We start from the raw sequence: 24,871 nt of genomic DNA, 5'->3' as shown, positions 1-24,871 counted from the left end.
GCTTTATTATACCTACCTAGGTAATACTATTCCTGTCTACTTTCGTCCACAAAATCTGCAATCTAGTTCACTCCCTAATCTCTACTTCCCTGTCCACACTGCGCCTCCTATTCCTTTCACTCCTTTTTCTTTACAGCCCCACATCACTGGAACCAACTTTCCTCTCATGTAAAAATCTCTCCTATCTGTTCCTACAAATGTTCTCTAATGCTCCCCCCTCCGAAACCTACACCCAGATAACTCCAACAAACAGACAAACCTGTACATTTCCTTTTTACATTCTATCCTGTAGTCAATCTTTGCTCTCTGATTTCCATCTGTAATGTCTACCCCATGCCCAGTATATATACCACCTATGGCACATCAACTATCAACCATCTCTTGTGCCAATTTAAGACACCTGATTCAGGATTGCCCTGCTTTATGTAATTGTTTTGTAAGCATTTTGTAAGCAACATCTGTTACTAACCTTACATAAATACAAAATACAAATAAATGACCATGACATAAACATGAATCTTTAATTGAGTATGTTCATAACGGTGAAATACATAATAGGCAATCATACTGAAGCAGATTAGTATATGTACAGTTTGTTACTAAAAGAGCAAAATAAAACGATTGTACCTTCAACCCAGTGGACTGAGCAACACATTGTTATTGAAGGTAAATGATAGGGTGCAGCAGCAGTAAGAGCTGTCATGAAAAGATGGCAAAACCTCATTGTCTGCCACTCACCAGACATGCCGGATTTAAGGAGTGCAAAGTTTTTCAATTAACAAGATCTACATTATAAAACTGCTTATTTTGAATACCCTAGAGCTATTTGTTCCAAGGCCATTTCAGGATCGTGAATTCATTCCTCTACATGACTCAGATTTGGCATGTGTTCTTCTTTTAGCCAAATCCTGTTGTATCTCTGGAGGAAACTGTGCTTTGTGTTCATCGATACAAGGAAGGCAGAACCTTTTGGAGTAGAACAGGCTGCATTCCTATTAAGAAAAAAAAGATTACAATTAGAATTCAGAACAATATACTTTAATGCAATCTGTTCCCTAAGACACTGCACCCTACAACTATCTTCTACCACTTTCTGTCCCATATCCGGCTGTTCTAACAGCCATCCTCTGCTTTGCCAACTCATTGTGTGTTCCTATTGAAACTTTGCACTGCAAAGGATCAAAGAGCTTGTTTCTGTGACCAGTTTTCTGCTCTCCTGATCTATCTTTTTTGTATTTTTTATTTATTTTTATTGGGTTTTTGCAGGAACATACAGTATTTCAAAACAAGAAATTGAGGGAGATGCCCTCCCAAAGTAAACAAAATGTACTTGTCCTAATACCTCACCACCCACCCACCCACCCCCCCTGATACAGTTGAGGATACATTTCGGATGCCAATGTTTGAGGCATACTCTCGTTAAACAGTCTCGGGTCAGGTGGGCCTTGACTGCCCCACATAAGCCATGATTGTCATTATGGCGCTCCTTTCCCAAGCTTTGCGTGCATCAGCCCGGGTGGTCCATTCTCCTTTTTGCTTGTCCCTCCCCTCCTTACTGGAACACATTGTGAAATTGTAGCCATTCTGTTTCCACCAGGCCGCTATTCCCATGCAGGGCAGCCAAAATCTTTTCCATTAGGTAGATATCTTTGGCCGTGACCGACCGTTCCTGCACTTTTGGGAGGGGTCCCCTCTTCCAGTGTCTGGCCCTGCGAGCCCGTGCTGCCAGCAGGAGCCAGTGGACCAGGGATGAGGGCGCCCCCCAGGTTTCTGCTCTTTTTTCCAACCCAAAAAACACAAGCAGGGAGTATAGTATGTATGTCCCCCCACCCCCTCATCCCTAACCCAACCCAGGACCTCCGGCCAGAAGAACTGGATCCTGGGGCAGTCCCACCACATGTGCCAGTAATCTGCTCTGGCCCCACATCCATGCCAGCAGCGGGGATCCACTGCCGGGAACATTCTTGATAAGCGGACAGGGTCGTATTGCCATCAGTGGAGTTGCTTTATTGCGTGTAGCTTATACTGGCATGAGATGGAGGTCTTAAAGGCTTGCCTGCATGTTTGCTGCCAGAGGCTAATTCCCAGTTCAATGCACAGGTCCCTTTCCCAACGCGAACAGAGTGACCCAGTGGCCCCTACCTCAGTTTCCAGCAATGCCCCGTAAAGACGTGAGATAAGGCCCCTCATGTCTAAATAACCATCCAGTACCTTTTCCACTGGTGCGAGTCCCCTCTGAATATGCTCCTTCCACTTGCCTGATATAAATACACCCTTGAGTCTCAGGTATAGGAGGACTGACAGATTCCCTATTCCCAGGGCTTCCTCGAGTTTATGGATGCTTGTGAATTCTCTGTTTTGTATCAATTAGCCCACCCTCGCCAGTGCCGCCTCGAACCACAACTGGTAACATTGAACCTCTGGTATCTCATCCCGAGTGGTGATGCCCAGATGTGGCTCATCGGCGAGGGCCACGTAGTGATCCTAGACTCACCTTACCCAATAGCCATGACTTCCAGGTGTACCCAGAGGATCGGGTGTTATTTAATACACTTCCGGGGACGGTTCCTCGGGACCCAAAGCCACTCCCCTCCCATAGCCAGAAGCAGGTACTGGTTCTCTAAAAAGACCCACTGTTGTCCTGGTCTATCCTGAGATGTGGAACCAACGTTCTGAGTTGTGCCGCCTTGTAATATGTCGTCAAGTCTAGCAGTCCCAGTTCCACTCCCCCTCTGTCCTTGGGCAAAATGAGTGTGTCATAACCCACCCTGGGTTTGCGACCATGCCAGAGAAATCGCATGATGCGCCTCCTGGCTTCTCTCAATTGTTCTATTGGTACACTGATTGGGAGCATCTGAAACCGATATAAAACCCTCGGAAGGAGGTTCACCTTTATTGCGTTTAAGTGAACCATCCACAACAACTGCCCCTTCCCCTAGGTCACCATGTCAGAATATAGCCTTTCAAAGAGTGGTGGGTAGTTGGCCTTGCCTAGGTCTTGGTCGGGGTGGACTATGTCAATCCCCAGGTATTTCAGCCGATCTGGTTGGATATGCAATCCCAGGGGGACCAGCTGCTCTATGTTCCTGGCTGCGTCCGGAGAGAACGGGAAGACCACTGACTTTGTTCGTATTTACCTTAAACCCAGAGTACCTTCTATATTCCCCAATCACCTCCAGGGCTGCCGGGATAGAGTGCGTGGGGTGCTTTAGATGGAGCAGTACATCATCCGCATAGAGACCAAGCTTAAATTCCCTGTTCCCCACCGTAATGCCCTGTGGTTCCCCCCTTAGGTATCCAGCAAGGATTTCCATGGTCAATGCAAAGAGCAGGAGTGACAGAGGGCACCTCTGCCTTGAGCCCCTCTGTATTAGGAAAGATCGGGATAGAAGCCCGTTGACTGTAACTCTGGCCGAGGGGCTCTTGTATGGGGCTTGGTTGCCCCGTTGGAACCCTTCCCCAAAACCAAATTTCTTAAGTAACCTGTTGAGGAAGTCACAGTACGCGTCTGTGGCCACCAGTACTGGGTTACCCCCCTCTCCCGCTGCTGTTCTCATGAGGTGATGGTTCTTGCAAAGGGTATCTGCCCCCTGCCTCTCTCGGATGAACCCCACCTGGTCAGAATGAATACGTTTTGGCATAAGACCCTCCATTCTTGTGGCCAATATCCTCATGAACAATTTCACGTCCACATTTAGCAGGGAGATTGGCCGGTACGACTTACAATCTATAGGGTCTTTGCCCTCCTTGGGGATAAAGGTAATCAGTGCCCTCCCAAATGACATGGGAGCCTTCCCTGTAACCATAATACTGGTGAATAGGACAGCCAGGTATCATGCAAGGGATCCGGCAAACGTCTTGTAAAACCCTGCTGTGTACCCATCTTCACCAGGTGCCATCCCCAACTTCAGACCTGATATTGCCATAAGAACCTCTTCATACGTAATTGGTCTGTCTAGGATCAGACTCTCTCCCTCTCCGAGTTCCGGGAGTGGGACCTCTGCCAGATATTTTCCAAGCGGAGCCTCGTCGAAGAATCCCTCCTTCCCATTGAGTTTCTCATAGAATGCTAATCCCCCCCACCACCTCGCCCGCATCGGTGAGCCTCTACCCACCTTCTTCTTGAATCCCAACCACCCACCTCTCCGCTCTCTGGCCTCTGAGTTTGGCGGCGCTAGCATGGCATCCGACTTGTCCCCCTTTTCGTAGTACTTTTGCTTCAGGTACTGGAGGTTGGCATAGACCCTTCAGCTGCTGGCGTTTGCCTCTAGCCACTCTGAGGTCTTGCTCCCTCTGCCCTGCCTACTTGCCCTCTGCCCTTTCTAACAGGCAGATATCTCTCCTAAGCAAGGACCAAACCCTCTTCTTTTTGGCCCCTTCCCTAATAAGGAGTCCCCTCCAGGTTGCCTTCGCCGGATCCCAGACCATTCCCCTATCAACCTCCCCCATGTCGTTGATTTGGAAGAATTCTTTAATGGCCCCCATCATTTCCTCCACAAAGACTGTGTCCTTGAGGAGAAGGTTGTTGCATAGCCAGAGTGACTCTGTGGATTTCAGCCCCGAGAGGGTCACCTTAAGCTCCACCAGGTCGTTGTCGGACCAGCTAATTGGGACGTGTACAAATGAGTTCACCCAACTGAGCTGTCTTTGTTCTAGAAAGAAGTAATCGATTCTTGTTCTGGAGCCATGGACCGGGGAGTAGAAAGTGTAACCGTCCTCTGTTGGGTTGGTGTCCCTCCAGACATCTACGAACCCCTGGTTCCACATGTGGTCAGCTAAACCGTTACCTACGGTCCCCCCTCTACTGCCCACTGGGGTGTGCCCCCCACTGTGATCCATCACCCTTTCTGCCCACATGCTGAAGTCCCTCTCTAAGATGAGAAGGCCTTCCGCTCTGCCCATAATCTCCCTCATGGCCTCCCTCAGGAACTGCATTTGGACCGTACTGGGGCTGTATACTGATGCCAGGGTTATTTTCATGTTGTCAAGCGACCCAGAAACCACCAGTACCCTCCCATCGGTCTGACCCCAGGCCACTGGATCTATGCTATCCTACTCCCCCTTTCTTAACTGGCCCGAGGCCCAAAATGCCTGTCTGATGTAGGCCCCCGGGATACGTCTTTCATCCCCAAGGACTGTGCGGGTCTCCTGCACTAGGAGTGCGTCGAAGTTGCCATTTTCAGCTCCCTCCCCAGTAGTGAACATTTAGTGGGGGAGTTGAGGCCCTTCACGTTCAGGGAGCCCATTTTGAGGACCTCCACCCAGCCTACCATATTAAGGGGCTCCATTCAGCACTGGCGTGGCCCTCCAAGACCCTTGGACATCACACAAAGTTATGCCTCGCTTTGATGCTCCGAGTTCACCTATCCGTGCATCAGGTTCGTATCTGTCCCGTTACCCTCCCCCATTGTTCCCCCATAAACTTTATATGTTTGGAGACGCCCACCCTAATGTGTGCCGCTAAGGTTGAGACTGTCACTCCTCCGCTGGTTCCCATAACACCTCACCTCCCCCCGGCTGGGGTAGTGCACATTTGGTTTCCCCCTTCTAAGATCAGGAAGTCTCTATTCGTCCATTGTCTTCCCCCCTTTTCCTCTCCAGGAGGGGTGTTCAACCTCTTAATCTTTCTGCAGCCTGAATCTTCTTTTTTGTGGCCTGTGGGCCCTGGGGCTTCCGCTGCTGGTCTTGTGGTGTTGCATCCGTCTCCATCGTGGCCCCATTCTCCTCCTGGCTTTTGATAACCTGCAGCACTTGGAGGGCCTCCTTTCCCCCAGTCATTCTGTAGTCCACTTCTCCAAGTTCAAATGTTAGGGTGAAGGGATGGGACCAACAGTATTTAATGTCTTTGTCGGAAAGCCATTGTGTGAGGGGGCGACACTCCCTACGGCGGACCAATTCCATTTTCTCTCTATACCTGAGGAAGCGCACCACTATAGACCTCAGGCCCCTCCGTCCTCCTCTTCCTCTTCTGTGTGCACCTCTTTGCCCCCCTCAAGTGCGAATAGCTGGTTTATCAGGCCTTGTTACTTTCGTCCGTCTTCCACGGTCGATTCACCTTTCTGTTCACTCACTCTGAGGATTCTCAGGTTATTACGTCTCTCCCTGTTTTCCAAATCGTCTGTCTTCAGAAGCATCTCCTCCTCCCTGAGTTCCAAGTCTGTCAAGCGAGCTTCGTATTTCATATCGAGAACATCCATTTGCAGTTGGTTGTGTTCGAGCCCTTCCATTTTGTCAACCCTGCCCTTGAGGACACAAATGGAGGCTTGTATGTCCGTTCTGATTTATTTTTAAATTTGTTTATTGGCATTTCTTATTGTTACAGACATATCAACATATCAGAATTGCATACCAATAGTAACGTTGAGCACAACATATAACCAAACAATACAATTAAACTGTGGTGTTCTCCGGTGTGTACTCCTTGTTCCAGCTAGCTAGGTACGGTGGGCGTCTGAAGGGCCCGAGTGGGGTGCCAGGGGTTGAAGGGAGGGGGGAGAGGCGAAGAGGAGTGGGCGGTCCATATGCCGCACTACCCAGGTAAGCTATCCTGGGGGTGGGGCGTCAGTGATCTGCAGGGTTGTTTGTTCAAGGCGGTTTATCGTCTGAGGGGTGGAACAACTCTCGTGTTAGGGTTTTCCATGCTTCCAGTGCCATGCTTGCGTCATCTGGGGATCTGAGGACTCCGTCCTCCCAGGCCTGAGTCTCTGCTTCTACCCATCGTTTCATTTCCGGTGCCATGTCAAGTGTTGTGGGCCACCTGCCCGCTTCCAGGCCATTGCAATGGTTCTTTTTGTTAACACGCAAGCCATGTCCATGAGTTCAGTTGCATGTTTTATCTTGGCTAGACGAGGGTATGTGCTCAATAGGCATTCTTTAGGAGACCAGTGGTATCTGGTCATGCCAGCTGACCTGCATATTTGTTCAACTCTAGCCAGAGGTGAGGTACCCTGAGGCAACTCCAGAACATGTGCCATAGGTCTGCGTTTTCCGATTTACACCACGTGCATCTGTGGGGGGCCTGCCTGTTGAACTGGGCTATTCTGTGTGGGGTCATATATGTGCGATATAGCACGTTAAGTTGTATCAGCCTGAACGTGGCATTCCTGGATACTTCCTTGGGAAACGCCAAGGCCCTCTCCCATTCTTTGTCTTTGATCTCCTGTCCTATATCCTGTTCCGATCTGGCTTTCAGATCTATGCTGCGGGGGTTAGGTCTGTCCGTTAGTTGGCTGGATATTTGGGATTTCAGTCTCCAGCCGTCCCCCCAGGTTGTATAGCAATGTCAGAAGGGGGTGTGCCTCAGGTTCTTCAGGCCATGCGTCCCACTTCATACGTACGTGCGGTGCACTTGGCTCGTTGGTACCATAAGAATTGTCTGCACGGCACACTGTCTGCCACCTGAAGCGATGTGAAGTCTCTTCTGAAGTTACCTTTGTTGTACAAGTCTCCCAATGTGTAGACCCCATTTCTCTCCCAGGATCTGATCTGTGCTAGATCCGTGCTAGATTTGCATAAGTCTGAGATCATCGGGACCTCAGGGGAGTATGGGGGTTTTAGGTGTAGTAGTGCCCTGGTTCTAAGCCATATTTGCTGACCTAGGACCACTATACTTAGGCATATCTGTGGTGCCCAGACGAGTTCTTTCAGGCATAGGGGACTAATTAGGTGCTGAAGCAGTCCCGTTTCTGCTGTGGTGTCGTCAGACAACCATCGGGCCACAAAACTTAGTTGTGCAGCCAGGTAATACCATTCCAAATCTGGGAGTTGTATGCCGCCTAACCTGTGCCTGCTGGCCCCCATAGGAAACCTTTGAAAATAGTTTTCAGTATATGAAAGAATGAGGATTTGATGTAATAGTAGACGTTTTGGAAGTGTTAAAGAAATCTGGGGAGGACTATCATTTTGATAATGGACGCCCTGCCCATTACTGATAGGGGGAGCTTGGACCAGAAGCCAATTGACTTGCGCAATGTTTTCAGTGCAACTCCGGTGTTATATTTGTGCATCAGCTCTGGGGAATGCATCACAGTGACGCCTAGGTACCTGAATGAGGTTGGTTGCCACTGAACTCCAACCTCCGGAGATCCTCGATATTCATGCCCTTAAGGCCTGCTAATGGGAACAGGCAAGATTTTTGTCTACTAAACCGTATGCCTGAGACAGCGGAAAAATTGTCCAGAACCTCCAACATGCAGGGCACATTTAAATGTGGGTCTCTGACATAAAGGAGTACATCGTCCACATAGATTGATATTATGTGATACTCCCCACCCAGCCGAATGCCGGCATCAAAGAATTGCTTCCTGAAGTAGATTGCAATTGGTTCCAGACCCAATATGTACAGCATAGGGGACAGTGGGCAGCCCTGTCTAGTACCCCTGCGAATGTCCCATATCGAAGACACAAGTCTGCCAGTCTTCACTCTTGCTTTGGGATTGGTGTATAGAATTTTCACCAACTTAATGAAGCCGGCCCCAAACCCAAATTCCCTGAGCGTGGCTAGTAACCATTCCCAATAGATGGAGTTGAACGCTTTTATAGCATCTAATGATAGTAACGCGTAAGGGCCCTCATGCTGGTCGGTTTGGGCTTTGATGTGCTGGAGCCTGCAAAGGTTTGCCATAGTGTTAAGGCCGGGTATGAAGCCATTTTGATCATTATGTACTTACCCACTGATCTACCTCGAGAGCCTGGAAGCCAGAATCGTGGTCAATATCTTGACATCGTAATTAAGCATTGCAAGTGGGCGATAGGCGTCACACTCATCGGCTGGTTTTCTGGGTTTGAGCATCGGGATAATGAGTGTTTCCCTCATGCTCTCTTGCAGAGTCCCTAGTTTGTTAGCTTCCTGAAATACCTTGAGTAGTAATGGTGTGAGTGATGATTCATAAGTTTTGTAAAATTCTGGGGTGGAGGGCGTGGCCTAGCAGCCATGGAATAGGCTGTTCTCTCGAGTGCTCCCTGATACGGAAAACAGATCGGACCGAGCGCAAGCTCTCAGACCACCAATTACAAGAATAAGAACAGAGGACATCAGTGTGAATGGAAACGGGAATAGATGCACGCATCCGTGAGCAAATCCAACAAACCTAACTAAAGATATGTAACTTTGATGCCGCTGACCGAAGACGCTGGGCTAGCAGCAAGATGGCGGCGAGTCCGAAACAAAGGATCCTCGGGACGCACCAACCGAACCGGTGGTGAAGAATGCTGCAGCCAGGAATCGGGCGCGCATTCATATGAGCAAGCACTAATCGAGTGTGCCCAGCAGAAAGACGAACGCACAGCTGCAATCAGCTGTTCGTGCTCCGAACACCTGCAGGACCAGGGCGGAGAAGGGCGAGCGGACGGGTGACCAGGGATGCAGCAAAAACCCCTCTGGATGAACGAGGGCAGCCGTGCATTGCTGCCCGAGCTTCCCAAAAGCTGCATGTAAAGCGCCCAGGAATTGGGCGGAACATAATGACTACGCGCGCGGCAGCAACAGCCGGCGCACGGGCGGCTGCAGTGTAAAGTGGAACACTGCCATATATAAACGTTGCAGGCGCGGCCACGAGGACATTGGAGGTGGCATAACGCAGGCACAGAGAAGCTCTGGACGACCGTAATAGTCGGCGAATGTTCAGATTAAGAACAAAGCAAGGCTCAATAAGCACACGCACCCTTATAATGGGGAAATATTGAACAGCAGGAGAAACACCCCTCCTCCAATGGGATGCACATTAATAATAAGCACGAGTGGCATGCCTCAAGTAAGGGACATGCCAACACCAAAAGTGTGCAGTGCACCCAGCTGGCGAGGTCTGTAAGCTGCCCCAGCCAACTATAGGTGACAACACAGGGACAACAGAAAATAGAAACGCCGGAGTGCTGCAAAGCATGGAAAACAGCGCCTGGGGAACCCGGACCAAGAGAAGGCATCGACTGGCTACTCACTCATGACTCAGAGAAGACAGATTAATCGAACCAAATTAGAGGTATGCAGTCTGGGAAACCTGATAACAAGAAAGTGCATATTCTGTAAATAAACTAAGCTGGAGGTGGTCGAATAAGGTTGTGGCAAGAAGAACACTCCTGGGGAGGCAGCAACAAATACTGCCTGATGGACGAGCAAAACACTACAATGAGGCAGGAATAACCCTGCATAAAACCTGCCCTCCCCTAAAACAACACGCTGACTCTGGAGGGGAGCCTAGACACGTTGGAAGCACTGGTGCACATGCCAACTGAGGGTAGGAGACGTGTACCAAGTTGGAAAAATATATGGACCAGGGGTATATGAGCTCAGACACAAGCAGGCATTGGTGCAGCGCCAGGCCCCCGCGACACAGCGAAGCGCACCAGGGCAGGGGGGGTGTTGGATTAGAACAGCAGGTTGCATACAAGAGCGACCCACACACAACAAACTAAGCGCATGCAACATACAACGCCGCAGTGAACCCAACACCCGAGACGCCAAGTTGTGGACTTATATAATCACTGAAAAACAAGGAGAGAAACGTAGACCCAAACAGTAGATGGACCAGACCTACGACCACCAGGGCAATGGCACTCAAAGGAGGCAAAGGTAAAGGCAAGCACCAACGATGGATATATTTGCCAAATCACAGCAGGCCTTAACCACAGTGGCACAGTCCACGGATACTACAACAGAAGAGATGACTGCACCAAGGGATCACCGCCAGATACTGGCGGCCATAACGGAACTGAAATCCTTGTGGGGAGCTGCGATGGCAGACCTCAAAGCGGCGCTGGAAACCAAGATAGACGCTGTAGGGATAGAGGTCAACTTACTATGAGAAGATGTAAGAGCACTAGGGGATTGAACAAGTGGCTTAGAGAGCGCTGTCAAAACCAACACCGACGTTAGCACCACCAATACTAAAGAAGTTCATATTTGAAAGCAACAAAGGTCCAACCTGGAAAACCGAGCAGAGGAAGCCGAGGGGAGAGCGAGACGCAATAAGATACACGTGGTGGGTCTACCAGAAGGAGAAGAGGGCCAGGACCCCACAGATTATGTGGAAAACCTGCTCATCCAGGAAATAGGAGCAGGCAAGCTCTCCCAGGGATTTGCGGTTGAACGAGCGCACAGGGCCCTGATGAGAAGATCGCAACCCAGGGAAACTCCCTGAGCCATAATCGCAAAGATACTGAATTATAGAGAAAGGGAAAAGATCTTTGAATTTTTTCGGAAAAGCGGAACAATAATGCGAGCTGCGGCAAACATGACTGCATACCCGGATTATACCATGCAAGTACAAAGACAACGGTACAGCTATGTTGCGGTGAAAAGAAGGCTGAGGACCGCCGGGTTAAAATCCATGCTTTTGTACCCTGCGAAACTTAAGATCCTACACAGAGGAAAAGCACACTTTTTCGAAACTCCGGAGGAGGCCGCATGCTGGCTGGACACCCAGGAATGCCCAGAATCTGGAGATGGCCAGGATCGTGATAGACAGGATAAGTGATACAGCATTATGTATGACATTGAAAGTGGTGGGAGAGATAATAGTGAGGTGCCAGTAACAGGGGTAATTTGCGTGCTAAAACACGCAGAAGTGAACTAATTGGTTACTAATGGCCGAATATGCCGGACTGGAATATAGAATTGCATAATGTAGCTATAAGTACAAAAGTGCTATGGACATTTGCCGATATGGGAGACACAGAGCAGGGACGACCTACCCCTGATAATAGTATTTGTAGAGACGCCAGTAGGGCGTTATCTCCCTGCTGTACCCCGAGTACTGGTACTAGCCACAAAACGGGCAAGATGTGGGGCGCCTGAGATCCAGGGATGGAGCTGGGCAAGGGTGGGGAGGGGGGTGGGAAAGTAGGGAGGTGGGGATAATGTTGGGGCAGGAAAGGGAGGGGGTGGGAAGGGAGGGGAGTTGGGGTTTGATTTGGGGCTGGGAGGAATGGGGGGAGGGGGGAAAGTTGGGGAAGTAGCTAGATTAACGAAGGGGAATAGTTTGAAGTCGGGGAACAAGCCTACATACATGAGGGATGGACTTCAAGCAAGACCGGGAGACTTGCAAGGGGAGGAGAGGGATGATACTGGATTATGGGGGACCTTAAGATAGTCACCTGGAATGTCAGGGGGCTTAACAGCTACCTAAAAGGAATAAGGTAATGATGTACCTGCGCAGACAGAAAATAGATGTAGCCCTGATACAAGAAACCCACCTCACAAAAGAAAGGTTGGAGGTAATCCGGAAGAAGTGGAAGGGGACTGTTGTTGGCGCAACATACTCAGCTTACGCTAGGGGGGTGATTACCTGGATAGCACTGCATGTCCCATTCCAGTTACTACAGTCAACGGTGGAAATGGATGGGAGGATGGTTGCAATTAGGGGGCTGGTGGAAAATAAAGAATTAAGCATTATAAACACATATGCCCCAAATCAAGACACAGCGGCATACTTCAAGACCCTGTACAACAAAATGAGCGTGTATCTGGGGGGGCAATGATCTGGGGAGGTGATTTTAACTGTACACTAAACCCAAAGGTAGACAGGTCAGATGACAAAATAGACAGACCCACCCAGGCCGCTAGGGCGTTGCAGTTATTGCTAACGAATTTCAGGCTCGAGGATGCATAGAGGGTGTGCCACCCGCAGGAAAGGCAGTATTTGCATCACTCGGCCCCACAGAATCTGCACACTAGGCTGGACTACATGTCTGTCACACAGGAGCTACTGACAGAAACAGCACAGATAGATTATAAAGCGAGGGTCCTATCAGACCACTCGCCATTGTTCCTAACATGGCAATACTACTTTGAGACCAACACTTGCAGTGTTGAGTCAGCTGGTACGTTGTGGGAAGCCTTTAAAGTGGTAGTGAGGGGGATAGCCATAGCTAAGTCCAAAGGTCTACAAGGAGGGATATTAACAGAACTACAGGAAGCGTAAAAAGAGCTAGAAAGAGTGTTAAGCAATGAGGGTGGCACCAAGGAAGATACTGAACCCATACTTAGGCTGCAACAGAAATGTGCGGGACATTGGGAGAGACTTAAAAAGTATACAGAGAGACAACACGCTGGAGGAGATAAACCAGGGAGGCTGCTGGCATGGCTATATAAAAGTGAGACCCCCAGAGCTACAATCAGAGCAATAGCGAAAGAGGATGGGTGTATAGTGGACACCCAAGAGGGTGTGAATCGCGAATTCTTAGAGTACTACCAACAATTGTATGGAGATGAAGGACGAAGTGATGGTAGGGAAATAAGGGAAACACTGGAAGACATAGGCATGCTGCGAATCAGCACGGATGAGCGAGAGGAACTGGATGCCCCAATCACCCTAGAGGAACTGGAAAAGGTGGTAGTGCAGCTACCCACCAGCAAGACTCCTGGGGCCAACAGACTCCCTAGTGAATTCTATAAAATGTATAGAAATTAGGTGCTCCCCTCACTTTTAGCAATGCTTAATGAGGCATACGAAACAGGGAAGTTGCCGGAGTCCCTGAGAGAGGCGATTATCATACCACTCCCCAAACCCAACAAGCCTGGTAGAGACTGTGGATCATTCAGACCGCTATCGATGCTTAATCAAGATAGCAAAATACTCACAGCGGTTCTGGCAAATGGAATGAGATGGATCATTAATACACCCCGACCAGACCCTGATATGTCCCACACAGGAATATATCCAACAACCGCAGACAACTTCACTGAGTTATAGAGCACATGAAAGAGGACGCGGGCGAAATGGCAATTGTATCGTTAGACGCAATCAAAGCCCTTGACTCAGTCAAATGGCCTTGCCTGATCGCAGCCCTGACCAGTTATGGGATAGGGCCTGGGTATCTTAAATGGGTTAAACTGCTATATAGTGCGCCGATAGCCAGGGTAAAAACGGGTGGCAACTTGGTAGGGGTACTAGACGGGGATGCCTGTGGTCCCCTATGCTGTACATCTTGGCACTGGAACCCCTGGCGATATATCTAAAGCAACAATATCACATAATAGGGATTAACATAAATGGGGAGCCGCATTTAGTCTCTTTGTACGCTGACGTTATGCTTTTGTATCTACGATACCCCGAAGAAAACCTCCAATATGTTTTGGAAGTAATGGAGTGATTTGCGTTGCTATCTGGCATTGCAGTGAACCCCAAAAAGTCATGCATATTTCCGCTGGGTAGGTATGTCGGGATCCGCGGGACCAATTACCAGTCTTACAAGCACCATGGGAGATCAACACGTTTAGATATCTTGGGATAGACATCTACCATATGGTGGAGGCAGAGCACCAACATAATACTGAGAAGGCGGTCAAGAGCATTGAAAATTGTATAAAGTTCTGGGTGAAGCTCCCCCTGGCGATGATGGAGAGAGGGGCGATGCTGAAAATGGTAGTACTGCTGAGATTATTGCATTATTTTGGGAACATACCATATCTGATCCCAAGGCGATTTTTTGCTAGGATGCATAGCATATGCAGGGAATTTCTCTGGCACGGGATGAGGAACAGAATCGCCCTTTGGAAGTTACAAAATTCGTATGATAAGGGGGGTATAAAATTGCCAAATTATGAGATTTACTATCTAGCGAGCCAACTGCAGTATGTGGCAAAATGGCTGTCAGAAGATCCAGCCTCAGAATCTAGATTGTTTAGACTGGAATGTGCCCCATACTTCCTGAAAGAAATTATATGGCTGCCCAAATCAGATATGAAAGAACGTCCTGAGATGATGACATTGGGTTGGGAAATATGGCATAAGGCCTGTCAAGTATTGGGGAACCCAACCCCGTGTTCCCCGCAAGTGCCACTGGTCGCATTAACGGGAAAAGATGGTCAACTAATGAAGATGATCAGGAAGCACTGGGAACCGATGGGGATAGCAACGATGGGAGACATATGGCAAGAGAGGAGGATCAAGGAATTTGGGATGTTGGTAGAGGAAACAGGGTTGCATGCGGGACAGTACATCACATATCATAGAATGGTGCGGCGAATTACAGAGACATGGTCCGAAATAGTACTAGAAGAGCAGCCGGATGCTGCCATAGAAGTGATATATGATATAGCAGAAGGGGGACACGAGATATCCAGGATATATGAGCTGGTGATGTCCAGAGTGGGGAAGGAAGTGGTACAACTGAGACATGACTGGGAAGAGGAAGTGGGGGCCCCCATGAGTGATGGGATGTGGGAGCGGGCCCAAGGGTACCACAAGAAAGTGTCAAGGAATGTGAGGCTACAGCAAATACAACTGTATGTAACCCACAGAGCCTATACGACACCCCAGAAGATAGCCAAATTTAAAAATGCAGAACGGCAAACATGCCCCAAATGCAGCGAAGAAAACGCCGGGATGACGCATATGTTCTGGGCATGCCCAGAAGTTGAGAAATTTTGGGGTGAAATAGCCCACAGATTGGAGGAAAAAGAGATTAAGATAACTGTTGACATAACACGGGCATGTCTAATAGGGGGTTTTCCTAGACCACGTAAACTTAAACATGTAAGTAAACTAAAGGATTTGGCATATATACTTGCGAAGCGTAGAATCGCCATGGGATGGAAGGCTTGCTGTAGACCAAGGATAGAAATATGGTGGAAAGACCTTCAGAAATGGGCAGAAATGGGCAGAAGCTGAAACTGCAGTATGGCAGGAAGCTAGCAACACTGGAGGGGAGGAGGAAGCAGAAACCCGGACAGCCTGGAAACATTTAATAGCCACACTGTTTGGGTCCACCCAAGACTGGTCGAGCGACCAGGACTCAGCAGAAAATACAGAAGAAAGATCCCAATTGCAGGATGAAGAAGTGGACTGCGAAGTAGGGTAGGCTCAGGCGGGCGGGGGGGTAGAACGAGAGACGCAGTAGACATTGTTTGAGTTGCATATAGTTGAAACATTGTAACATGTACTGCAAGTTTGATTGTTTGTTTGGAATAAAATTAATAAAAATTGTTTAAAAAAAAAAAACTCTGGGGGCAGCCCGTCAGTACCTGGGGTTTCAACGGTGGCTAAGGATTTTATGGCCTCTGTAATATCTTCAGCTGTTATTTCTGCATCTAGGGCGTCTCTCTGTGTGGGTGTCAATTTAGGGAGACCGATTTCCTCTAGTGTATCTAGGATTTTCTCCCGCGGGATGAGGGTGTTGTGTGAATAAAGTTGGGTATAGAACGATTTGAATATGTCTTTGAAGTCCTGCTGTGTCTGGAGTAGGGTGTCACACGCCCGCTTTAATGCGGTCGTGAGGTGTTTGGAGTGTTCTTTTTTGCAGAGCCAGGCCAGGAGGTGACCCGGTCTGTCAGCCTCTGTGTGTGCCCTGGCAGTTCTGGCCTTGTAGTCGAACTTGGTCAATCTGCCCATGTCCCACTGCATTTACCTCGTAGCTGACGTAATGTCTCCTTGCCTTGGTGTGTGCTAGAGGAGGTGGACTCCCCCTTTTTGATTTCGTTTTCGTTTTCACACTGTTCTAACTCATTTCGCAATAGTTTCCTGATACCGCCGGCTTTTGCAATGACTTCCCCCGAATTACTACTTTGAGAGCCTCCCACACAGTGCCCACCCTTTCCACACTGCCCTCATTTTCCTCAATATATTTCTCCAGAGATTCTTGGAGGTCGCTTTTGAATGCCGGATCTTTCAGGGCCTCAGTTGGCATCCTCCACAGCGGGCCTGGAGGGTCTGGGGCCCGTTACATTCCATGGTACCTGTAGTGGCGAGTGGTCAGATATGGATCGCCCCAAATATTGTGCTGAGTCTATGTGGACAAGGCATTCCCTGCCCATAAGTATGTGGTCTATCCTGGTCTAGAGATGGTGTGGGGATGAGTAATAGGAGTAGCCCCGCCTCCCTGGATGCAATTCTCGCCAGACGTCTACCAGGTCTAGCCTTTCCAGAGCTGAGTTCAGCACGGTGGAGGCCGCTGCAGCACGATTTAGGGGGGGAGCAGATCTGTCTAGATCTAGGTCATGGACACAGTTGAAGTCCCCGCCCCACATGAAAAAGCTGATCCTATGATGAGTTACTTTGGTGTACAGCAGCTCTAAGTGGGCTGGGATGTTGCAGTTGGGGAAGTAGGAGTTCAGTAGGCACACCTCTACCTGTTCTGTGTGTGCCAGCACTATCACATATCTGCCCTCTGGGTCTGATACCTCCTTGAGCAACTTGAAGGGAATTTGGGGCTAATCCACGTGAACACCCCTTGTGCAAATTTTGAGTAGCCCGCTCTGAACCCATGCCCTCCCCAGAGCTCCTTTAGGTTGGTCGTGCCCTCACCTGTCAGATGAGTCTCTTGCAGTAGGGCTATCCCCACCCGCTTTCTGTTTAGGTATGATTTTATTCTATCCTGCAGAGGTAGGTGCCCATACCCTGGACGTTCCAGGTTAACAATGTGACTTGCACTGCCCTGTTGGTGTTGAAACCCACTGCAAGAGCTGCCACTACCGCCGTCCCCACGCCTCTAAGGGACCACCTCACGATCCCCCCCGGCAGCCCGGCTGGTGGGATCCATTCCCAGCGGGTCTGACACCAACCGCACCGCACTCTATTTTTTCTGGAGATTCCGCAACTGCCCTAACTCCCGCTGTTGTGGGCGGACAAACAAACAATAACAATGAACAACTGCTCCCAGCAACCACCGTGGAGAGGTGGCGCTCAGGTGCCCCCCGGCCATCTGATCCTGTCCAGGCCATTCGGCACAAGGAAAGGGCTGGCAACTGGCCTGCACTGAACTTTCTGTGGGGTGGGTGTAGGTGTACTTTGCTTGTGGTTCAGTGTGCTTGCTGTCCAAAGCAAGATTGAGTTAACAATGCAGTGGTAGCGAGATGTGGTGGACGACTATTGCAACTTCCTAGGTAACATGCTTTATGATGTACCCCCATAATCCCGCCTCCCTGGTTCCCTCTCATTCAAGTGATGGGTTTGTCGTCTCCCGCTGGTTGTTATGTTCCAGCCAAATGTTAGCTGTCTCGGGTGTTTCTAGGGAAATCGCCTTCCCTTTGTGGAGCACCTTAAGGCGCGATGGGTAAAACAACATGTATTTGAGGTTGAGTTTTCGGAGTCTCGCCTTTACTGGCACAAAATAATTCCTGGCTCGCTGCACCACCGGCGTATAATCTGGATAAATAGCGATCTTGGAGTCACCACGCTTAATTTCCCTTCCTTCTCTTGAATACCTGAGTACAATCTCCCTGTCCCGAAAGTTCAGGTTTTTTGCGATCATCGGGCGTGGCTGTGATCCAGGTGGGGGTCGCTTTTGTAGGGACCTGTGGGCCCGCTCCACTAAGAAACCCTGGGATAGGTTGCTGGCTCCGATCTCTTGCAGCAGTAGGGTTTCTACGAAGTCAGTTGGGTTCGGGTCCTCCATGTCCTCCGGAATTCCTAAAATGCGAACATTATTGTGGCGAGTGTGCTCCTCTGACTTCCGATCGTGCCTCAAAGCGCGCCACTCTTTTCTCGAGTTCATGGCTTCTGCAGTGGACACCTTCTCATCTAGGTTACGAGCATCCTGGCGCATCAACTGCATGTCGGATTTGACTTTGTCTATTTTGGTGTCGATAAACGATCTAAGTGCTGCGATGGCTTGTAGTACCTGGGTGTCCTTAGTGTTGTCTGTGTTGGAGGGCGGCTCCTGCTGTGTGAAGGTTTCTGGTTGTTGCTGTTGCTTAGGTTTGGCTGCAGAAAAAGACTCCATTATTGTTGGTTTCGCTTTGTTTTTGGACGGGACATGTCCACTCGGGCTTGTGGGGCTGTTGAAGTGGTGTGCGGCGGGTAGTAAGTCCCCAGGTTGTATAATGTGTGCGGGTCTGCTCCCCACAAGTGATGTCGTGAGAGCTTGCGTCCGATTACCTGCGCTTTTGCTATTCACGTGGTGGGCTGCTTCTGTTTAGCCTGAGTTAGACCGATGATCGGAACGCCTCTGTGCTTCCAGTCAACTTCAGTGGATGCTGGTCTGGTGTGCAGGGGCCCCCGTTCGTGCCCTCTGTCTGACTGGTTATTTCAATGAGGCTGTGATAGCGGGAGTGGGCTTTCCTCCCAGGGTTATTCTGGTGGTGCTATGATTTGTGGTTGCTTGATCAGGAAACTATTGTATGAACGGTTGACAGAGCGCCCACCTCAGTGGCCAGTAGGGCCAATGCTCTGCTATATGGGGTGCGCTATTGTTGCTCCTGGTGCGCTACCGGTTAGCTTGACTTCCAGCTGAGGGGGTTGTTCCTGTGGGTATATGCCTTATGGTGCCTGGTCGCCTCAGGAATGACCTGTTGGGTCTGCTGAGTGTGTCGGGGAGGTGAGGGGGGGGCTGACAGCCCACCCTCGCGGGTATGATGTCTCTGCAGGGAGCCTCAGCTATGTTGATTCTTGCATTCCTTTGCTGCCTCTTGCTATCTGCGATCAGAAAGGGAGAGCCGGACCACAGGGTGGGGGCGCCAGCAAGGATCTGGTAGCTTTGATTGCTGTACACTGGTTCTGCCCCGCACCCTCCCGCGGCCGCGAGTCATGGTGCCACATACCTGTGGTCCGGAGCGGCCTCTCCCAGCAGGGCTCTAGTCTTCGGTCTGATTCTGCTGCCGGGTTCCCACGTTGCAGCGCGGCGTATCTCATCCGCGGTTCAGAGGCTTCGGTTCCGTGGTCTTATCTCCGCTTCGACCCTCCAAGGGTCCGTCTCGCTTGGGTCGCTTCACGCGACACTGCAGTGCTCCTCCCAGCAGACTGGCACTGGGACGCCTCAGGGCGATTCTGCGGCTTGAGAAGGGGCAGGAGGCCCTGTTGCAGGGCTGTACCCCGTGTGGCACAAGACCTGCAAACTCAAGGCTTGGTGTCGCTGACACGCCTCCGGGTGGTCCCGCAGGGCAGAGCGGGCTCAGTCGGGGGTCCACGGCTGAGGTCTCCGGTTCCTCCTCCTCTCAGGCCTCTGAGGAGACGAACAACGCCATTTTGCTGGGCGCAGGGGGACCTCCCGAAACAGCCGTCACAGAGGCTTACTTGGTACGATTTTCGTTCAGAGGATCTAAGGGAGGTGGGGAAGGAGTTTGTCCACCTGGAGCTGCTTTCAGTAGGGCGAGATTATAACTTTGTGCATCGTTTCAGGATCTAATTAAGGATCGTGGAGAGGATCCCAGCAGATTCACCTCCTCACGGCATGCGTGCTGGCCACGCCCCCTCGTATGGCAGTTCTGATAGCTGTGATTTCCTGAAATATGTACTTGAGATCGTCTCTGGTCAGAGCTGGAGGTAGAGCAGGGGTGTCCTCCCCTGATGCCATTTCGTGGGTGGTTAGGGGGGTGGTCCCTTGATGCACTTCCAGGGGTCTTCGGAATCGTTGCAGGGGCAGAATCCCAGGGTGGGCCCTCTTCTTCTTAGTGGCCTGCCCTGTATCTCCTCCAGTGTGGTGCCCTGGTGCAGTACACGTGAGTTGCTCTGCGTCTCTCGGGTTATAGTGTCACCCGAGGTATGGGGCCCGTTCTCCTGTGCGTTATATGTTTGATGATTCCGACCTGGTTTCTGGCATCTGTCTCCCTCCGTGTTTGACTCACTGAAGCGTGGAGGGTGCTGCCCGCTGGCTGTCTAACACGCAGGGGGCCTCCCCCTGGGGATTCTCATTCCCCTGAACTGTGCTGTGGGGTTCCCCGGGTGGGAGGTTGTTACTGGTGCCTGATCTCTCTCTCATGTGTAACGAAGGATCCCATCCCTTGTTCAAGGTGTGTCTCTGTGTCTTCGGGTCCATCAGACCCCTACTATGTCCCGTTTCGGCCAACTTCCAGGGGGGACGATTTTCCCTGCTCTTGGGAGCTCCTCGTCACCTCCTGCACTCCTCGTCCCTACGTTATCAGCCCGTGGTTCCTGGCCTTGTGACCGATCGATGGCTCTATGTTGGGGATCAGTCTCCCCCTCACTGTTAAGCTATGCTGTGGTCCTTTTTATGCTATCCTGGTGTCTTTAAATACTAAGACTATGCCCCCCCTTCACTGTTTCTGGGTCGCTGCGTAGGCTCATGGTCCTCTCAGTGTGGGCCCTGTGCGTGCAGGCACCCACAGGCGTGTTGCGCAGAGTTTTTCCCTTGGTCCGTACAGTGGTGCCAGGGTTCTGTGCCTTCTCTCCGGCTTCTGGGTTAGGCCTTGTGGGGGACGCCTAATTTCTTGTGCCTTCCTTCCGTGCGGTCTCCTCACTTCTGGACCGAGGGCCGAAGGGGATGGGGCCCAGGGCTGTACACTAAGCCCTCAAGACAGGTCCCTGGGGGCTGCAACTTTTCGAAGGCACACCCAGCGTCCATGGTGCCTCAGGCGGCGCTACGTGTGTCCCTTTTATGTCGAGACCCTGCCATCTCCAGAGCTCTCGATGGGGCCTCTCACGTTGCGCAGGGGGTCCCTGTGGCTCTCCCCACTGTCGGCTCCCCCTGTGGGGGATCGTATGTCCTCTCCTGCAGTGTCTGGACCAGACTCTTTTTCCCTCTGTCGCGGGGGTGGGTCCCCTCCTTCACCACCAGCCTCCTCACGTCTTCACAGTGTGCGCTCCGGCAGTAGATGGGCTCAGGCGGGAGGCCAAGGGGTGGCAGCGCTCCCGCAGCGGCCACCCAACCTAGTGTGTTGGGGTCTTCCTGGTTGTTTGTGGAAGTCTGCCTGGTCTCCCGTTTCTTCGAGTGGGCCCCACCAGCGCAGCCTCCGGGTGCCCCTCCATCTGGGTCCCAAGTATTGGTATGCGTGCAAGGACTTGGGCGAAAGCCTGTGAGTGGCCTCCGCTCTTGCTGAGGCCGTCTGGCCTGGCACTCCTTGTGACTCTTTTATGCCTAGGGAGGTCTGTCCTGTCCCGTCCCTTCTTCCATGGGGCCTCCGCTGCGTGTTTGATTTCCAGGCCACGTCGACTTGCTTCTCATCCCGGAATCTCGTGGGCTCGTCTGGGGTTCAGCTTACATTTGCGGCCTGGTTGCCGCTGGTCAAGTGCCCCGCAGCAGTCACCGTTGTATTGGGGCAAACACCGGGCATTTTGCAGGATCCTCTCGAGCCCAGCCACACCCCAACTGCCAGGCACGGCGTCGTATCAAGGGTCTGGATAGCATCCTCTCTGCGCGCTTAGGTCGTATAATTTGCAGCACAAAAGGCTCCTCTGCCTACTCTGTTGCTTCTGGCTCGGAACACTGCCGCTGGTCTGGGCGGGAGGGGGCACTGCTCACTGCCCTCCAGGTGTTTCGGGGGCCCGGGGGTAGGCTTGGATGGTAAAACTCCACCCGGGGGAATGCAATGCTCTGAAGGCCCAACGGCTTGGAGCAGAGCACGATCTTCACACGTCCATCCAGGTATTTGTATTTGTATTTGTTTTATTTATAAAGGGCAGCCAGGCCCGGGGCATACGGGCGCGTAAGTTTAGATCTGGTTACAGTTACATTTGAATGGGGTAAGCAAAGGTTACAATGGTTACGGTTACAGATAAGTACAGACATTAGTATTACAGATACATACATACATACATGTTGCAATGTTCATGTGGCAGGCAATGGAGGCTGCTGATAAAATATAGTATAAAATAAATTATTTACAATACGTACAGTAGGCAGTCAGTCGTTCAAGGATCTGGGAAGTTTAGGCTGTCATTGTGTCCATGTCGTGAAGCCAACGCTTCGTGTTGCGTTTGAATAGGTTAAAGGAGGGTTCTGACCTAAGGAGCGCGGGGAGTGTGTTCCATAATTTCGATGCTTGTACAGGGAAGCTAGCTCCACCCGAGTTATGGAGTTTGTATCTCGGTATGGACATGGTGTTTGCTTGAGCTGCTCTGAGTGGTCTTGATGATGTATGTGGTGTGAGTTGGTTGGTGAGGTAGGCTGGTGCAAGGTTGGCCCTGGCTTTATGTGTGAGGGCCAAAGTTTTGAGGGATATTCTGTGCTCTACTGGGAGCCAGTGTAGATTACGTCTAGTCTCAGAAATATGCGACTTCTTAGGGATGTTGAGAGCTGCCCTGATGGCATTATTTTGAATTACTTGTAGTTTGTTGATATTTTTGTGGCTAGTGCCTAAATAAAGGGCATTACAATAGTCTATTTTGGACAAGACTAACGCTCTAGCAAGAGTAATGCAATTGGGTGTGGAGATGAACGGCCTACATGCAGTGATCAATTTGCAGGTGTAAGCGGCTGATGATGCTACTGCATTAGTTTGTTTGGAGAAGGATAAGGTGGCATCTATAATGTAGATACCAAGGGATTTTGTGTTGTTTGAAACGGGGATAGGATTATCATCTATAGTGAAAGATTTGAAAGCAGTGTTTAGATTTTTTAGTTTAGCGTGAGTACCAAGGATGATCAACTCTGTTTTTTTCGTCATTGAGACAACGTCCATGATGTGCCATCCATGCTTGTATTACTGAGTAGATTTCATTGAGGGTTTTGCTGTCTGTTGCATAGTCACCCGAGATAGGAATGAGTTTCTGGGTGTCGTCCGCATAATTAGTATACGTGGCACCCAGATAGTCAAGGATATTGAAGAGGGCTTTGTAAATACATTATAGAGCGTCGGGGACACACAAGAGCCTTGTGGGACCCCACAAGGTACCGGTGAAGATTCAGCTGAGTCAATGGGAGAGAAGACCCTCATGGTTCTGTTCGCCAAGAAGGAACTGAACCAGGCAGTGGCTGCGTCTGAAAAGTGTGCTGAAAAAGTACGCTCCCCCTAGCGGTCTCCCTGATCTATCTTTTATCCAGTGGCATCACCCTAGCCTGCAACATCGAGGCTATAGTCATATACATCTTGGAAAAACCTACTGCTGACTCGCACAAGCTCTCTTTTTACAGACCTGTCTCTTCTGACCCAACAATCCAAAATTCACTTAAGTTTTCTTCAACCACATCATCAACTATTTTGAGGCAAACGCATTATTCGACCACCTCCAGGCTTGATTTTGAATGCAACACTTAATCAAAACTGAATTTACTGATTTCTTCACCGTTTTTACTGCTCACCATTCCCACCTCTCCTACATACACATTCTACTTGGTCTCTCTGCCGCCTTTGACAGTGTTGTTCACTCACCGTCCTCCAAAATCTTTCCTCCCTAAGCTTCAAGAATACCATATCAGACTAGGTGGCTTCCTATCTCCCTGACTGTTCCTTTTCTGTCAAAATTAAGTTGTACACCACTTTTAATACATCTTTCCCCTATTACAATGGGTGTCCTTCAATGATCTAGCCCTAATGGCCACACCTCTTCACCCTAACTCCCAGCAAAACTGATTTCATTCTTTGGCTTCTATTACCCCCTATTAGCTGATGACCCCCAGATATTCCACTTGTTTCCCTCCTACACTCATGACCTCTTGGAATGCATCACCAGCGGCCTCTCAACAATCTGCCAGTGGCACCCCCCATGCTGTGTGATGCTAAACTCCTCTAAGACAGTGCTCTTCTTTCCCTCTGCCTCCAATGCCAATTTCACACCCTCTCAACCCCTAAATCCTTTCCTTCTCACGTCATCATCCAAGGCTAGCAACGTCAGGGTCCTTTTTAACTGCAAAATCAATCACATGCTCTCTAACACTGCAGCCATGATTGATTTAAAAAGCCAGACACCTGCACATGTCTGCTACTCTGCCATAACACAAATCTCTCTGTTGACTTCAACAAACTAAATAGCTACTCTGAAGTGTTCCTTGGCCTTAGCTCTTTTTCCCCCCTCAACAAAGTACTTAACTTTGCCCTCTAGAATATAACTACTGTAGGACTCAGCCTGCCAGTTGACTTTCAATGTAAAATTGCTCTCTTCTAGTTACTGCTTCCTGTCTTCAAACCATTCAATGGCCTTCCTCCACACTATCTTGCTGACCTCATCTCTCTTTACTCTCCCAATGGGCCTTGTGCTGCACAACCTCTCTGTATCTCACCAGACCATGCTACCTCCCATTCCGCCGCTTTACTGGCCCTCAT

General features: G+C 50.2%; 1 protein-coding gene across 1 annotated transcript in view; it reads right to left on the bottom strand.

Moving 5' to 3' along the window:
- Positions 1–496: 496 nt before the first annotated feature.
- The window catches only part of CDPF1 (cysteine rich DPF motif domain containing 1), a 292,088-nt gene continuing 267,713 nt past the window's right edge, over positions 497–24,871 (bottom strand). The window contains exon 4 of the mRNA XM_069628180.1: positions 497–992. Within this exon, the coding sequence (XP_069484281.1) occupies positions 843–992 (150 nt within the window). The 3' untranslated portion in view covers positions 497–842. The remainder of the gene's footprint in view (positions 993–24,871) is intronic.

This window comes from Ambystoma mexicanum, chromosome 12, assembly GCF_040938575.1.
Source record: "Ambystoma mexicanum isolate Mex_15411 chromosome 12, UKY_AmexF1_1, whole genome shotgun sequence".
Lineage (NCBI taxonomy): Eukaryota > Metazoa > Chordata > Amphibia > Caudata > Ambystomatidae > Ambystoma > Ambystoma mexicanum.
This window is presented reverse-complemented; position numbering and strand designations above follow the sequence as displayed.